The following is a 16,287-nucleotide window of genomic DNA, read 5'->3' as shown; positions in this document are numbered from 1 at the left end:
ATCTAAGAATATATAAATATTTATAAATATATATAAAATTTAACACCTTTTGTAGACTTAATCTCTTAGCTCTCTTTTGACTTTTAAACAATTGTAACACCATTTTTCCATTATCTTTTGGATTTAACCTTATATAGCCCACAGAAAAATGTTAGCACTGCTTTCGAGCGTGTAAGGTGTGAAAAAGTTAATTGCAAACAAGTTTCGTACAGAAAGGGTTAACTGTTTGGTTTTATGGATTTTTGTCTAGACGATAAAATGTAAATTAAGAGGAATTTATAGCTTCTGGAAGCAGTTTTTTTGGCATTAAAAAAGAAACAAGCATGTTACATAACATTTATTTCAAGGTTTGAGATTTATTTATATTTCCCAAAATAGATTTTTACTTATTTAAAAGGTTTACTTAAAAGGTTCTGAAATTATAAGGATCGTTTAATTTCAAAAACTGTTCATTTAATTGTATTAACTATTAAGGTAAATAACCCTAGACATGAGACATAAATAATAATAATAAAAAGGGTATAAATTGTCAATTCATTTTTCCTTTTTATTTAAAATGCTAAAAACATGACTATTCCATTCTAGATAACTATAAAAATAGCCAAACTAAAATATATATTTATAGATATAGCCTTTATAAAAACAATAATTTCTCTTTGGGTGTAACAATATCTCAAGCTAATCTAAATTGTAAATGCAAATAAAAATGTCTGGTGTCTGGCAGGCAGACGGCCCAAAAGAAACATCAATTTAACATATCAAATAAAAAGCGACAAGCTAAATTTTATTTCAATTTTAAATGCACAATTAACACACATATTGTATGTACATAAATACATGTACATATATTATTCAGCCGCGAAATGCGGAGACAAACCTATAAACCGGCGATCGTACATTTTTATACAATAAAATAAAACAAGCAGAAAAACGTGAAATAATTTTCTATTAATCGTCGGCGGCATCTTGATACCAATTCAGTGTTGGCCAAGTTTTTCAGAAGGTTAATGAGAGAAACGAAAATTTATTTTTTGAATAATATAATATCCCTAGAAAATAATAAATTAAGAAATTTTAATAATAAGTTAAAGCAACTTTAAAATATCTAGAATGTTATTTAGAAGTACAAAATTAAAGGTATTTTAAGGGTTATCAAGTTTCCTTACAGTAAATAAATAATTGAATTATAAATAATTACAGTATGAAATAAAATAAAAATAATAACAGTAAATTAGTAAAGGAATATGTATAAAATAGGGAAAAAGAATAAATTAATAAAGCAATATTAATAAATAAAGGAAAATTCCTTTTTAAATTTGAATAAAATGATTAATGTATATTCCGAATAATATATAGACTGAAAACTTGGATATATACAAATACTTTGACTTACAGAAGAAACCTATTCTTAAACTTATTTAAAATACTGAAGTATTAAAATATATGAAGTATAATAATACAAAACTAAATTAATTCCGCATTACAACCAGTTTTAGCTTTAAGTTTATATACTTTACTTGATTGTTTCTTTTATATATTATCAAACTATTTACGGATTGTGACTCGAAGCAGGTTTGAAAAGTATATATTTTTAAAAGTTAAAAAATGAATTATAATATTTAAAAATATTTTAAAATATAGTTAATATTTTTCCCACCTCCAAAAACCAGAAAATATTCGCTAAACTGGCAACGCTCCCCAAGTTAGCTGATTTATTGTGTTCACGTGAACTGCGCATGCGTTGCGGTCGTCGCCCGCCGCCTCTGTCTGCCGTCTGTCTCCTGTTGCTTTTGATATCATTAGTCGAGGCTTTTCGCTTTTTAGGTTTAGCAGACATATATTTTTTTATTTTTATTTAAAAATGTTTTTTTTTTTTTTTTGCGTTTAAAGCCATAAAGTCCGCTATAGCAAAATATTCGATAGGCGTATGATAAAGCCGGGCAAGATTAGGAATCCAGGAGGTTGGAATCTGCCCTAAATGCCAGCGAAACAATGTGAAATACGAAATGGAACAGAGTACGGCGCGTGGCGTCGATAAGATTCTCAATTATAAGTAGTTAAAGGTAGTGCTAATACTAAATATAAGTTATTAAATACTTAGGAGAAAAAACAATGAAATTTAAGGTGAATTAGGGGTCAGGGAGACCTCCGAAATTTCTGGAGTCTAGAATTTTCCTAAGCTGAACCTATATTTATCTTATTTCTTTTCTGTTCATTAGTATTCACTGATATATCTAATCCATTTCTATATTTATCTCAAGGCTGTATGTATGTTGTTTCTCATCGATATATACGACTAATTGATGATCTCTAACTGTAACTCAAAGAGAAGAATGAATTGAAATTATCACGTCTCATATTTCGAATTAATTTCGCCAGCTTAATTGGTGATCATCAGCGGCAATTTATGATCGAGGCCCATTGTTTGCTTACTCTTTTTTTTATTATTTTTTTTTTTGCAACTAAGCACCAAATTTTCCCGAATGATGATGGATCACAAAATATCGGGGTCACCAGTTCGGATGGATACAATTTTGCACTGGATAATAGTATTAAATAAATGCATTTTATTATAATTTTTACTATTTATTTTATTTAATCAATTGTTGGTTGATTTTAACCAAGGATTTTTATTTGTTTTAGTTCTCTAATTATTAAAAAATTTTTCAAGATGAACATTATTTCTTAACGTAGATTTTGAACCTCTTGAAATATTTGTGATAAGACTCAAATAAATTCCAAAGTAATTACAAATCAATTACCTTTATAATTAATATAAAATCTTTATATAATTATTGACCCTAGATAATTCCTTTTAATCACAAACTAATGTAAATGAAATATAAAATTTTAAAAAAGTTTTTTTTATATTTTTAAGGGGTATATTTACAAAAGAAAAATCCAAAGTGGATCACTTTTTCTTGGTCTTAGTTTGGCGCCAATTTATTGATGACTGATGATTATCGGTCTCTATATCGCGTGAATTTTGTTACTTGTGCCATTTATTTTTGCCCCATTTTGGTGCTTAGCCACTTTGTGGAGCCCCAATAAAATTGCGTAAGTCATCGATACTCCAGCCGGCCAAAGATTGGAGGCACTACGCCATCGCCATATAAATTGATTAAGGAAAGGCAACCCCTTGGGTTTTTGTGCTTTTTGACCCCCCAAAAAAATGTAGATTAAATCAGTGGGTTAAGAGTTTCAGGGTTAATTATTAAGAGTTAAAGAAAAATTTTTTTTACAAGAGTTTTTAGGATTTAAAAAAATACATAATAAGAATTTCTTAACAAACAAAATATTATTTATACACAATACTTTGTAGTGTCAATAATTGTATTAAAAATTGAATAAAATTAAATTGAAAATTAATTAAAGGAGTATTTTCTCAGCTCTTAGTTGGCTTGACTTAAAAATTCTCTACCTATTTCCTAGAAAAAACAATCTATATCTTTATAATCCATTTACTAAATACTCTTTCTTAGTGTTCTTGTACTTTATCTGGACACTTTGTGCTATATTTTTATATTTGGTTATTTTTTTTATAGGTAATGTCTGCTGCTTGGCGGAAAAGCAAAAAAAAAATACGAAACCGAATTATAAAATGCGACACTCTTTATGCCCCCAATTGTGGCATATAAACTCTATTAAGCAATTTATGCTCTAAACTGTCTGGAATTGCTTAACTTCTTTATGGCATTCGCATTCGGGTTTTCTGACTATAGCCCGCATGCTTATTTATAATAAACTTATCTAATGGTCATGTGCACACAGTATTTTTTATTTATTTTTTATTTTTTTGCTGGTCTTGCCATGCAACAGTGTGATCGGTTAGAGAAATTGAATTCTGGATACTGGACACTGGGGTTACCCCCTTACACAGATAATCCCCCTGTTTTAAATTCAGATAATGTCAGGCCACCAAAGTATGTTACAGTGAGCTATAGAAGAAAGCTATATAATAATTTTTAGAAAAGGAAATAGTAAAGAAACAGCACGTTTTAATAAGACACTTAACTAAAAGATATATATTATACGATATAATACGAAATTGTTAAAAGCCACACAATTCTATGATCTCAAAAAAAGGAGAACCAAAAAATATTAATAGAATTTTATGTCTCCAGCTTGCAGATCTAGAGTTCTCCCTTTGAAATATGGTATTCCTTGAATTATGCCTAAGTAAAGTTAATGCTATTAAAAGGAATTAAATTAAAATTTTTATAATATATTAATTAATATAAATTGTAATAGAATACATATATTAATTAATATAAATTGTAATAGAATAAATATTTTAAAGGTTTCAAAAAAAGGGGGGGAAAAAATATAAATAGAACTTTGTGTCTCCAGCCCGCAGATCTAGAGTTCCCCCTTTGCAATATGGTATTCCTTGAATTATGTACAAAGTAAAGTTAATGCTATTAAAAGAAATTAAATAAAAAAAATATATATAACATATTAAATAATATAAATTTTGATAGAATACATATTTTAAAGGATTCAAAAAAAGGGAAAAAGGAAATTTAAATAGAACTTTGTGTCTCCAGCCCGCAGATCTAGAGTTCTCCCCTTGCACTTTTGTTTTTTCTTGATTTAAGTACTAAGTTGCCTTAAAATAAATAGAAAAAATTCAGAAAATCATATTTTTTCGATTTTCCAATGCATCTTTATTCGAAAAAGCAAAATTACAATAAATATCGATCTTATAAAAGTCCAAGATATAGCCAGAAGAAAAGAAACTTGGAGAGACTTAGTTAAAAAAAACTACAACTACTTATCTTATAATATTTAAATTAAAATTTATAAAAACAATTTAAATAACTACATTTTCTGAGGTATCACTGTACTCAAGTTGCGTGTTGTTCATTGGGTGTGCGTGTGTTTTTTTCTATATGTGAATAGTGTGTGTTTTAAGTTTGATGGACGTAAAGCAATTGCTCTGTTGCTAGGAAGCTGCACTGCGATTTAGTGGCAACACAAAAACAAAAGCTATACCAAAAACAAAACGAACAAAAATTAAAAAAAAAAAATAGAGAAAATAAAAGAAACAAAATAGAAAACAAACTCAAAGCAAATGCATTGGGGGACTGAGGCTAAAGATATTATAGAAAAAAGGGGCAAACACGGCTGAACGTTTTCAACAATTGGCGTTGATTCAATTTGCAAAAAAAAAAATTGCTTGGTACTCGGCACTGCCGATGCAATTATGCCCATCAAATCTATCCCAATCCCGCGAATCAAGCAATTTACCCATCATCATCATTATCATTATTATCATCATCATTCATCTAGTGTTTTTTATATCAATTTTGATGCCCTTGTACTGGACTTTCCATTTAGATTAGGGAAGAACATCTGTGGAATAATACTTTGAGTACCATTTGATACTTGGCACCGATATAAGAGGGTGAAAAATTCCATGGCGTTATGTATCTTATTGTTTTAGAGCAATCTAAGGGGAAGAATTGATTTAGCCGCCTTGTTGTTTATTTATTTAATTAATTTAATACGAAATTTTATCCAAAAAAATACTACTTATTTTGAACAATACAATTTTAGCAAAAACTTGGTTAAAGAACCAAAATTTACTTACAAAAATCAATGCAAATATTTATTTATTAATTATGTCTTAATTATAACAACTTATTTGCTTACTTCTTCTTTGATATATCAGTTGCTCTAAAATTAAATATATTTTTAGTGTTATACATTACAAATTTAATACAATTTTAGCAAAAACTTGGTTAAAGAACCAAAATTTACTTATAAAAATCAATGCAAATATTTATTTATTAACTATATTTTAGTTATAACAACTTATTGGTTTACTTCTTCTTTGAAAATATATAAAATATATCAGCTGCTCTTTTTAATTTCATACATTACAAATTCAATACAATTTTCTTTAATTTCCTGAGTCATTTTATGTGTCTAACCTGCCTTAAAATCGTAGACTGAACTTGTGGCGTAAACCTTATCAACACCCATTATCGACCTTCGATGGTGTCGCGGCTTTTTTATAATTCAAACTCGATCAAATACTAAAATAAAAATACAAAAAAAAAACTGAAACCCGTGTGCCGCCGCCACTGACGTCACCTGGCCAAGGAACGTGCGCTGCTAATCTAAGTGTGCCTGCAAAATATACTAAGTTTAAGTATATATACTATATATACATATATACAAAAATCAACTTGGATTCGTCTGAGAGTCGTTGACAAAACTTCAATATGTTTTAGACACATGATTTATGACTCCAGCTGTTGGGCATTGGTTTGGACAGGTGCGAATTTGTATAACTAAAGCATAAAAGGGATTTTGGGTTTAAGATTTAAATATATTCTACTAATAGTTATTATTTTAGTTACTTTGTTTAACATAAAATGTTCTTTAAAATATATTTATATTTATTTCTATATATAATCTAATAAAAAAGGTATCTCTAAAGTTATATTTATTCCAACTCTTTAAAATCACTCATTGGTTAACTCTTTTTATCATTAAATCACGTGATATCCAATCTTTGTGTTACTATATTTTTTTCTAGTTGTGATAAGCCATCTATGTTGTGTGTAATTAAACGCTTATCAATGTGACTCACTAAGGTCATAACATTTCTGGTTTTGACCGGGATTACAGTCGAGCAAAAGTTACAAATATGCTTTGCTTCATGATAAAACTCATTATATTTGTTTTACATAAATAAGAGGACAGACGGAGATAAGACAGCAGATAAATAGTAAGAGAAAATTGAGGAAAATTTAGGCAAATCTGGGGATTTCTCCAGCTCTTAATGTCAGTTCAATCTTATTTATAGAAAGTAAACAGATTGTTGAAATAAGATAGATTCAATAAATAAATAAAATATTAGTGTATTGCTTTGTTTTTATCTTAATTCTTAAGAACTGTTTTTGATAATAAAGTTAAAGAGAAGAAGTTTTTTATACTACAAATAAATTAATACAATTGAAATTAATGCAATATAATAAATATAAATTTCTTTAAGGGAGTAAAACCCTGTAAAATGTTCTCTATATTAAAGATTTAGTTGATGTAGAAAAAATACATTTAAAAATTAAATTAAATTCATTACATTTCTTGAAAAATAAACTAATAATAAACTGTAATTTATGAGTTTATTTATTATTACTTTTGAGTCTCGACAAGTGAAGTAGATTATTTAAACAAATCGGTTTGCCTTACAGCAGAAAAACATCAATCTTGTTTAACTATCCGATTTCCACTTTTTTTTATTTCCAGTCAATAATATAATATTTTTCCTATGTTTAAAAATTACATTTAAATAAATACCATATTTCCTTATCACTCCTTATCAATATTTAACGTTTAAATTTATTTAATCCGCTCCTGTTACTTCATGCTGTGCGTGAATGGGCCACGAGATTATTTAAACAAAAAAAAACGCACGAATTATTCGAGTCCGATGTCCGAGTGTCTTAATCTTGATTTGTTTGTATTTTGATTACTGAAATTAGCGACTAACGCTAATTGATGGATTAGCTCTGATTGTGGCTCGTTCCCCATGGCGGCGGCGTCTAAAATACTTGTGCCTGTCGTTGCCTGGCTTAGATTTTTTATTAACAATTTTCATTGGCCATAAATAACAAAACGAGAGCCACGAGTTTACCAGGATTTTGTAATTATAGAAAAGTTTTTTGCTCAAAAACTTTCGACTGCATAACAAGTCAATTAACTGGGAAATACACTTTTAACTAGAGGTTGGTTTTTACACTGGGAAAATATTAATAAAAAAATATATAAATATTTATATATTATAATATTAAATGCAAATTAAAATATTAGACAATATTATAAACTTTTATCATGTATTTATTTGTGAAAATGTAGCATTTTTTTCATTTTTTAACATTTAAAAAATTAAATATATTATTGAATTGAATGAAGTATATTTAGAATTATTTTAAAACTTAAATAAGGAAATCTTGTTAACTAAATTCCAGGTAATCATATTAATATATTATTATTTTAGTAATTAAAGCAGAATATTAATTGGAATAAAATGTTGGAAAATTTCATTAATTATTGAATTATATACATATAAAATGGAATTGATTATAATATTTTCTTTAAATGAAATACATTTAGAATTGTTATAAATTGTTAAGTATGAAACTCTCTTAACTGAATTCTAGGTAAACATATTTTTTATAATTATTGTAGTAACCAATAACGATTATTTTTTAATTGGAAAATTGAATTAGTAATTTAAATATATACAAAGAAGTCTTGATCAAATATTTTCTTTAAATAAAATACAATTAAAATTATTATAAAACATAAATTAAGAAACTCTCTTAACTGAATTCTAGGAAAACATATTTTTTACAAATATTGTAGTAATCAAAACTTAATACTTTTCAATATACAAATAAATATATAAAATATTTAACCATATTCTTTATCTTTTATTGGAAAAATCCCATTTAATCTTTACGATTCTTTTAATTAAATGGAAATATTTCTCTTCAGTGTAGTGCCTCACCTGCATCGCTTCCTTTATAAGTAAGATTCCTGTCCGCAGGACATCATTAGTTGTTAAAAAAAACTCTCTCAATCATGGTGCAGTGGTTCCGGTTTTTAAAGCGAAATCAACCTTTGGCTGTGTATTTTTTTGCTGTACCTTATCTAAGCCTTAATTTGATGGGTTATTGGCCAGGAAAGCGTGAGGAGCGATTGCCATTCCGTGCTCTTGTCCACTTTGTTATCCTGGCAATAGGAGTACTCACCGAACTTCATGCTGGTCTCCTTTTTCTGGATCAGCAACAGATCACTCTGGCACTGGAGACCCTCTGTCCGGCTGGAACCTCGGCTGTCACTCTCCTCAAGATGTTCCTGATGCTGCGATATAGGAGTGATCTCTGCGATATTTGGACCAGGTTGAGGGAGTTGCTCTTCGAGATTCAGAAGGAGAGACCGGAGCAGCGTCGCATTCGATTAAGGCACTCGGTGATGGCGGCAAGGATTAATTTCTGGCCTTTATCAACGGGTTTCTTTACCTGTACAACCTACAATCTGAAACCTATATTAATGGCTTTGGTACTGTTTTTGCAGCAACGTGGAGATCAGATACTTTGGGTCACACCATTTAATATGACGTGAGTGGGGGTATTATTATTTATTATTAAGGTATTCTTAAGGTATTTTTAAGATTTAAATATAAATGTATATGGGTATGTTATTACATTCATTTCTATTTATTAATTTTCATTAAATTAGTTAGTTGATAGACTTGATTACTTATATATATTATTATTTAACTTTAATTTCCACAGCATGCCACCAGTTCTCTTGAGATCTCCCTTTTTCCCCTTGACCTACATTTTTATTGCCTATACGGGATATGTGACCATCTTTATGTTTGGAGGCTGTGATGGTTTCTATTTTGAGTTTTGTGCCCATATATCAGCGCTTTTCGAGGTTCTACAAGCCGAAATTCAAGCCGTTTTTAAGCCCTACAAAGGTGAATATTTTTAAATCCTAGAAAACCATCTCATAAATTAATATATATTTCACATTATTAAAGATCTTTTGCAGCTCTCACCATTGCAGCTTTATAATTTGGAGCAGGAAATGCGTTCGATAATCATTAAACATAATTCTATAATTGACTTAACCAAATTTTTTCGAAAACGTTATGCCATTATAACTTTGGCACATTTTGTTTCCGCTGGAATGGTTATAGGTTTTAGTATGGTTAATTTACTAACCGTAGGCACTAATGGCTTAGGAGCTCTTCTCTACGTGGCCTATACAATTGCAGCTTTAAGCCAACTTTTGGTTTATTGTTATGGAGGAACTTTGGTGGCTGAGAGTGTAAGTTTTGATCAGGGAACATGATTTTATTCATTTGATTAAATCATTAAGACCTTGAAGTAAGCTCTAGATTTTCTTAAAACTAATGTTAATGTTTCATAGAGTGTTCAGTTATCCAGAGTTATGGGTTCCTGTCCTTGGCATCTATTTTCCCCCGTACAAAGGCGTTTGGTCCTGCTCCTTATTTTGCGATCACAGAGAGCCTTGAGCATGGCAGTGCCCTTCTTTTCACCTTCATTGGCCACATTTGCTTCGGTAAGTTAAGAATTTAAAGTATATACTAAAATATTGCAGATTTAATAATACTATATATAATATAATTTTAGATTCTACAGACTTCGGGTTCAATAATTGCCTTGGTCAAATCTTTTCAATAGAAAAAAACAAATGGAAAAAAAGAGATCAGTTGTTGTAGATTTTATGTTTTAACAAGAAAGAGAGATTTAAATTCGATCACTATAATTAATACAATATAAATTATATATATATTTATGTTAAAAAACAATAAATTAATAATTGCTTTCATTTCATTCACCGTTTTTCATTTTCCTCTATTTTTAACGATAGTTCCTATGTCAGCTTTATGATATAGTAGTCCGATTTTCATAAAATTTAACACGAAATTGTAGGTTATCTTATAATGGCAATTTACCATGGCTATATATGTATTTCTGATCGTTCCTATGGCAGCTATATATATGTATATATATAGTCCACCGATTCGCCATGCTTTGACTTATATACCAGTAAAATTATATAGAAGAATGACTCCATAGTTTCATTCAAATAGCTTAAATTTGTTTCAAAAGAAATCTCGCACAGCCGTGCCTATGATTCCCAACTTGTTTTAACATCCCCGGAACGAAGTGACTGCTTCCAAGCCAGTATCAGATATGTGTTGTGTTACAAAAGTTGCAAGTCATTGTTTATTTGTGTTCAAAGTTAGTAACTGATCATGCATACTTACTGGTTATCGATACTTAGTAAGTATTACTTACTGATCATACTTAATTACTGATCATAGCTATTTACGGATCATAGTTACTTACTGGTCATAGATACTTGCTGATCATAGTTACTTAGTGTTCAGAGTTACTTACTGTTCATTCATACTTACTGGTCATATATACTTACTGATCATACTTAATTACTGGTCATAGATAATTAATGTTCATAGTTACTTAATGTTCATTGATTCTTACTGATCATTGTTATTTGTTTATCATAGTTACTTGATGTTCATTGATACTTAATGTTCATAATTATTTACTGGTCATAGAAACTTACTAATCATTTCCGACCCTATTAATCACATATATTCGTGATCAGCATCAACAAACGAGTTTATCTAGTCTAGAAACTTAAATTTTAAAAATGTTGTTGATTTAAAAAAAAAAAACAAAGATAAGGGGTTACATCGTTACAATTTTCTAAATACTTACACAAATTTTAATTTTAACATTTAGTATGCAGATTTATTAACCTAATAAAAACGAACATGGGACAACTTTCCGCAGTAAAATTAAATCTTTTTTGGCTTAGTTATGAGTTTATAAAACTTTAATTTTTTGAAAAAATTGTCATTGAAAAATAACGATAAATATTGATTCAAGGAATTCAAATATTTTAAGCTTAATTTTGATCGATTTACAATTAGACCCTATTTATGCTGTTTGAATATTGCAAGGGTATATACAATTTGGCTAGTTTCCTTTCTTATTTATATATTTTTTTACTTCAATATTTACTTTTACTCTTTAAGCTATTTTAAAGTTTAAGTTTAAATTATAATTCTTAGATTGAAATATCCCTTTAAGCAAGGAATACTGAAGGATACAAAGGATATTACCTGAGTCTTTTGCTGACCACATGATGGAACGGGAAGGCTTCCTGTAACACATGAAATTCCTATGAATTCCTTGAGCACATGAAGTAAACTCTCACTGGGTGTAGTGTAATAAAAAAATCAATTGAAGGGGAAAACTGTATTTTTCCATACCTTTCGCTATCCTTTTTTTCGAAACCTATTCTATCGCTCATCTCCAATAATCAACATACACACGCAACTAGATAGAACAAAAGATGTTTGTTTGTTGTTTACCTTTTCTGGCCATGTTTAGTTGACCAAAGAAAGTGAAACCGGAATGTCGGAGCCGGCTAGAGAGTCCAGTTTCTGGGATCGACATGAGTTTAAATTCTATCAGTATGGACATGTCTATGCCGTGATCTATGGCCAAGTGGTAATCGATTATATACCCCAGAGACGTCTTAAGCGCAGTGTAAAGGTATTACTCATCTTATGGGGTCACCTGTTCAGTTTGCTGTTGATTGTGGTGTTACCTGGATATTTTGGCTATCATTTTCGCACTCTCACCGATACCAGAGACCGTCGGTTGCAATTGCTCTTATATGTGAGCTTTGCCAACACGGCCATCAAGTATGCCACAGTGATTGTGACATATGTGGCAAATACAGTGCATTTTGAGGCAATCAATCAAAGGTGCACGCTTCAGAGGATGCATTTGGAGCAAGAGTTTAAGGATGCTCCTAGTGAGCCCAAGGATCCTTTCGAATTCTTCATGTACTTCAAGTTCTGTCTGATCAATCTGATGATGATGATCCAAGTGATTGGCATATTTGCACAATATGGCGAGGATAGTGAGAAGGAGGGTATGGTCAGTCGAGTTCGTGTTCACTTTGCCATCTATGCCTTTGTCTTGTGGAATTACACCGAAAATATGGCCGATTATTGTTACTGGATTAATGCCTCGGTGTTGAAGTATTATCGTCAATTGAACCTCCAATTGGGATCGTTGCAAGAGGAAATGGAGAGACTTAGGCCAGGAGGGATGCTCTTGCAACATTGTTGTGTGCTCAGTGATCGCCTCGAGGAGTTGCGACGACGTTGCACAGAGATTAATGGCCTCCAGAAGGAGAGCTTCCGGATGCATCAGTTTCAGTTAATTGGACTCATGTTGAGCACTTTGATCAATAATCTGACCAATTTCTATACGCTCTTCCATATGCTGGCCAAGCAATCACTGGACGAGGTCAGTTTTCCGGTCATTGTGGGTTCAGCCTATGCAACTGGCTTCTATATAGATACCTATATAGTGACTCTGGTCAATGAGCACATCAAACTGGAACTGGAGGGAGTGGGTCTAACCATGAGGAGATTTGCAGAGCCGCCAACTTGGGATGAGAGGCTAACCAGGGAGGTAAGGGTTATAGCTTAAAGTTATTTGAAACTAAAGAAAAAATGCTAATTAATTTTGCTTACAAAGAGAATTAAAAAATATTTCAAAACCTTTCTTTTGAACTCGACACAACAAATCATTTATATGACGCTCCGTTCAAGTTATTGCAGTGTTCTTCTTAAGTTGATTTCTTTTTCTTAATTTATTTATTAAATTTTATATAATCAATCTTCTATTTAAAAAACCCTTTTTTTCCGATTTTCAGATAGAACACTTTTCCCTGGAACTTCTCAATTGCCAACCTCCCATGCTTTGTGGTCTTTTGCATTTGGATCGACGTTTGGTATATCTTATTGCTGTCACTGCCTTTTCGTACTTCATAACCTTGGTACAATTTGATCTTTATCTACGTAAAAGGTCATAGAAAATTAAAAGAAAACATATAATATAAAAGAAAACATATATATATGCATAAAAATATATATGAACAATATAAGACACCAGAAAAATATCAAGTTAACGAATTTATAACACCAACTTAAAAGAAATCAAGTTTAAAAATGAAAAAACAAGTTTTTTGAGAACCTATTAATATATAATATAAATTATTATAATTAAGAAATTATAGATTTAAGTGTTCATTGGGGCTTATCATCATATATTTCATATATATTTCTTACATATTTTCATATATGCAAGTTTATAGATAACTTTCGTAAATGTTTGAAAAAGATTTTTTGTCTTGGTATATCCTTTTATCTGTGAAAAACTTTTATTAAGTGGTATCTTTTTCTAAGAAAAGCTTATAAATATATATAATTTCAATAAGAAAAGATAAATAATATAAAAATATAACAAATTATACTAATAAAAATAATATAATATATACCCAAGAATCAATATTTTTTAGTTATTTAAATATAGTAGCTTTAAAAATTATACAAGAAAATATGTATTACAGTTTGAAATTTGTCATTTATTGTATGTAATACAAAATTTATTGATTATATTATTTTCAAAATAAAGAAAGAGTAATAAGTAAAAGGGTACAAGAAAGGGTATAACAACGTCACAAATGAATGTCTGAATCTTGACTTATCAAGTTGCTAATAATAAACTAATAGTCTCCTAATAGTTTATATTAATAATGGTAAAAGGTATTATATCCCCATCGTCTGAGGCGTGTCCTGTTTAGTTGCCATTTTAATGTCACTCCCTCCGAGATAAGCACCTAGTCCTCGATAGATAACGCTTTCCTTTCCGCACGATGGGTCGTCGTCCTTGCCAGAACCAGTTCAGTTATTAACCACAATGCGAGCTCGCAGGTTGTGCCGCCTGATCCTTCGCTGCTGGATGAGTCTGGTCATTATCCTGGGCTTATCCTCCCACTCATATAACAAGCGTTTAAGGCACTCTCGGTTCCTGCAAACCTACAGTTGGCTAATGATGACCATTGGCCTGGGACTATATATTCCTTTCTGGGGACATGCCCGAGCGTATTTTGCCAAAGGCACCTTTCGACGACAGGGTTTTGTGCTTCAGGTATATGAGAATATATTAAAATATTTTATATATATTTATTTCTATTTATTTATATTTATTGTATCTGTATAAACAGATGAGCGAGGGCAGTGTGATCTTCCAACTACTGCCTTTGATAATTCATTTAGTTGTGCGCTTAAAATACGAAAAACAGGTGTGCCAGATATACAACGAACTATCGGATATATTAGATCAGGATTTGGGCCAAAAGAAGCAAAGTCGTTTCTATTACATAGTGTTCTTTGGCAAGGTTCACAATTACTTGCACAACTTTAACTTTGTGCTGAGCATCCTTATGATCCTGGGAAAGCGCACGGTGGGAATAGCAGATGTCCTGGCCAACATTTATTTTGTGTACAGCTCAGTGGTCAGGGAATCGGCTCTATTTGCCTATTTCCTGCTCCTCCTGGATTTTAGTGAAGCTCTTCGTTTAAATAGTGAGCAGAAGCAGGATTCTTATGGTAAATTGATGGCCCAATTGAGGAGGCAGGAGCGACTCTTGTTCCTGGAAAGACAGGTGCATCGAATCTTTGCCTGGCTGGTGGCTTCAAGCCTGCTCTTCCAGATGTTCTTCAACTTGGGAACCATTTATTTGGGCTATGCCTTTATTATCCAGCGACAGGACGATGTGGGACTGCGTCTGTCTAACCTGAAGATCATCTTAAGCACCATATCCTTGGTGGTGAAGCTCTCGGACTGTTTGCTCCTGCAGATTGTCTGTGAACACCTGTTGGGTCAGGAAAAGAGGCTATGCGGAAGTCCACAGGTGTGTGATCAAGATGCCAAGGCAGCCGAAAGGCAGGTGAGATTTAGTACTTAAAGAAAATCATAAAATACAAATTATTTTCATAAAGAAAAGTCTATAACAGAGCTGCAAGGACTTATAGTTTCTGTGGGCACCGTGAAGCCTAAAAGTAGGCAATCTTTTATAGAAAAAGTCTACAAAAATTATAATTTCTAATGTTCTTTATACTTTCTTCCCATTTTACTTTTAGTGGGAACTATCTATCCTGAGACGAGCTATTAGAGAAGCTTCAAAGGATAGAAAGGTCCTTGGTCTGTTCAGAATGGACATGCGCTGTGCTTTCGCTCTGCTTAGCAGCAGTCTTTCCTATGGAATTATTATTATACAAATGGGCTATGTTCATGTATAATATTGTAATATAGTATATATTTTATATTTTTATAATACTAACATTTTTTTGTAATAGATTTCAATGTGAGTAACCATCATCTCATATATATTTTTAATAACAACTTTTACTACAAAGTGTACATAAGAAAATTTTCAATAAAGACTTTAAAACTAAGGCTTAACTCACAAAGAAAACCAACTAGAATTACTATTATGTATTATTTATTATCCTTGATTAATTTTCGTTGTTATCCCTGAGTATTTTGATATTTCTTAGTATTAAATGGAAGAAAAAATGGGTTAAAATTGGGACAGAACGAAATTAAATAACAAATTATACAATACAGATATTTGGGTAAAAACTTAAATCGTTTCGTCATTTGTCTGGGCCTATAGAAGATATATAACTGACACGATATCCTTTCAACAAACTAATCAGCACTCTATCAATTTAATTAAGAAAATTAATAAAGATTATCTAAGGTAGTGAGTTTCTGGCTGACTAGAAAAGTCACGAAACTCATTCAGAATTGGGTTTGCTATAGAACGTGAAGGAGC

At 30.7% G+C, this 16,287-nt stretch overlaps 3 protein-coding genes across 3 annotated transcripts; all 3 read left to right on the top strand.

Moving 5' to 3' along the window:
• The first annotated feature begins 8,595 nt into the window (after positions 1 to 8,595).
• Or10a (Odorant receptor 10a) lies at positions 8,596 to 10,232 on the top strand. The gene is made up of 5 exons (XM_020942293.2): positions 8,596 to 9,137; positions 9,315 to 9,502; positions 9,566 to 9,855; positions 9,958 to 10,110; positions 10,182 to 10,232. The coding sequence occupies exons 1-5, from the start codon at positions 8,599 to 8,601 to the stop codon at positions 10,230 to 10,232; spliced, it is 1,221 nt and encodes a 406-aa protein (XP_020797952.2). The 5' UTR covers positions 8,596 to 8,598.
• A 1,767-nt stretch (positions 10,233 to 11,999) lies between these two features.
• On the top strand, positions 12,000 to 13,476 carry Gr10a (Gustatory receptor 10a). Its single transcript, XM_020942348.2, has 2 exons — positions 12,000 to 13,073; positions 13,318 to 13,476. The coding sequence occupies exons 1-2, from the start codon at positions 12,000 to 12,002 to the stop codon at positions 13,474 to 13,476; spliced, it is 1,233 nt and encodes a 410-aa protein (XP_020798007.2).
• Positions 13,477 to 14,363: 887 nt separating this feature from the next.
• Gr10b (Gustatory receptor 10b) lies at positions 14,364 to 15,748 on the top strand. Its single transcript, XM_020942349.2, has 3 exons — positions 14,364 to 14,594; positions 14,671 to 15,396; positions 15,590 to 15,748. Exons 1-3 carry the CDS (start codon positions 14,364 to 14,366, stop codon positions 15,746 to 15,748), a joined length of 1,116 nt encoding a protein of 371 aa, XP_020798008.2.
• The last annotated feature ends 539 nt before the right edge of the window (positions 15,749 to 16,287 follow it).

The sequence above is a fragment of the Drosophila serrata genome, unplaced genomic scaffold (genome assembly GCF_035046125.1).
Source record: "Drosophila serrata isolate PLE 108 unplaced genomic scaffold, ASM3504612v1 contig_362, whole genome shotgun sequence".
Classification (NCBI taxonomy): Eukaryota; Metazoa; Arthropoda; class Insecta; order Diptera; family Drosophilidae; genus Drosophila; species Drosophila serrata.
The sequence above is the reverse complement of the archived record's forward strand: the minus strand, read 5'-3'. Positions and strand labels throughout refer to the sequence as shown.

What these genes read in the sequence shown, in the direction of transcription:
- Or10a (XM_020942293.2), top strand. Translation starts at nt 8,599, where the DNA reads ATGGTGCAGTGGTTCCGGTTTTTAAAGCGAAATCAACCTTTGGCTGTG. An exon ending in GTCACACCATTTAATATGAC is followed by an intron (nt 9,138 to 9,314) that starts GTGAGTGGGGGT and finishes TAATTTCCACAG; the next exon opens with CATGCCACCAGTTCTCTTGA. An exon ending in GAACTTTGGTGGCTGAGAGT is followed by an intron (nt 9,856 to 9,957) that starts GTAAGTTTTGAT and finishes AATGTTTCATAG; the next exon opens with AGTGTTCAGTTATCCAGAGT.
- Gr10a (XM_020942348.2), top strand. Translation starts at nt 12,000, where the DNA reads ATGTCGGAGCCGGCTAGAGAGTCCAGTTTCTGGGATCGACATGAGTTT. An exon ending in ATGAGAGGCTAACCAGGGAG is followed by an intron (nt 13,074 to 13,317) that starts GTAAGGGTTATA and finishes TCCGATTTTCAG; the next exon opens with ATAGAACACTTTTCCCTGGA.
- Gr10b (XM_020942349.2), top strand. Translation starts at nt 14,364, where the DNA reads ATGCGAGCTCGCAGGTTGTGCCGCCTGATCCTTCGCTGCTGGATGAGT. An exon ending in GACAGGGTTTTGTGCTTCAG is followed by an intron (nt 14,595 to 14,670) that starts GTATATGAGAAT and finishes CTGTATAAACAG; the next exon opens with ATGAGCGAGGGCAGTGTGAT. An exon ending in CCAAGGCAGCCGAAAGGCAG is followed by an intron (nt 15,397 to 15,589) that starts GTGAGATTTAGT and finishes TTTTACTTTTAG; the next exon opens with TGGGAACTATCTATCCTGAG.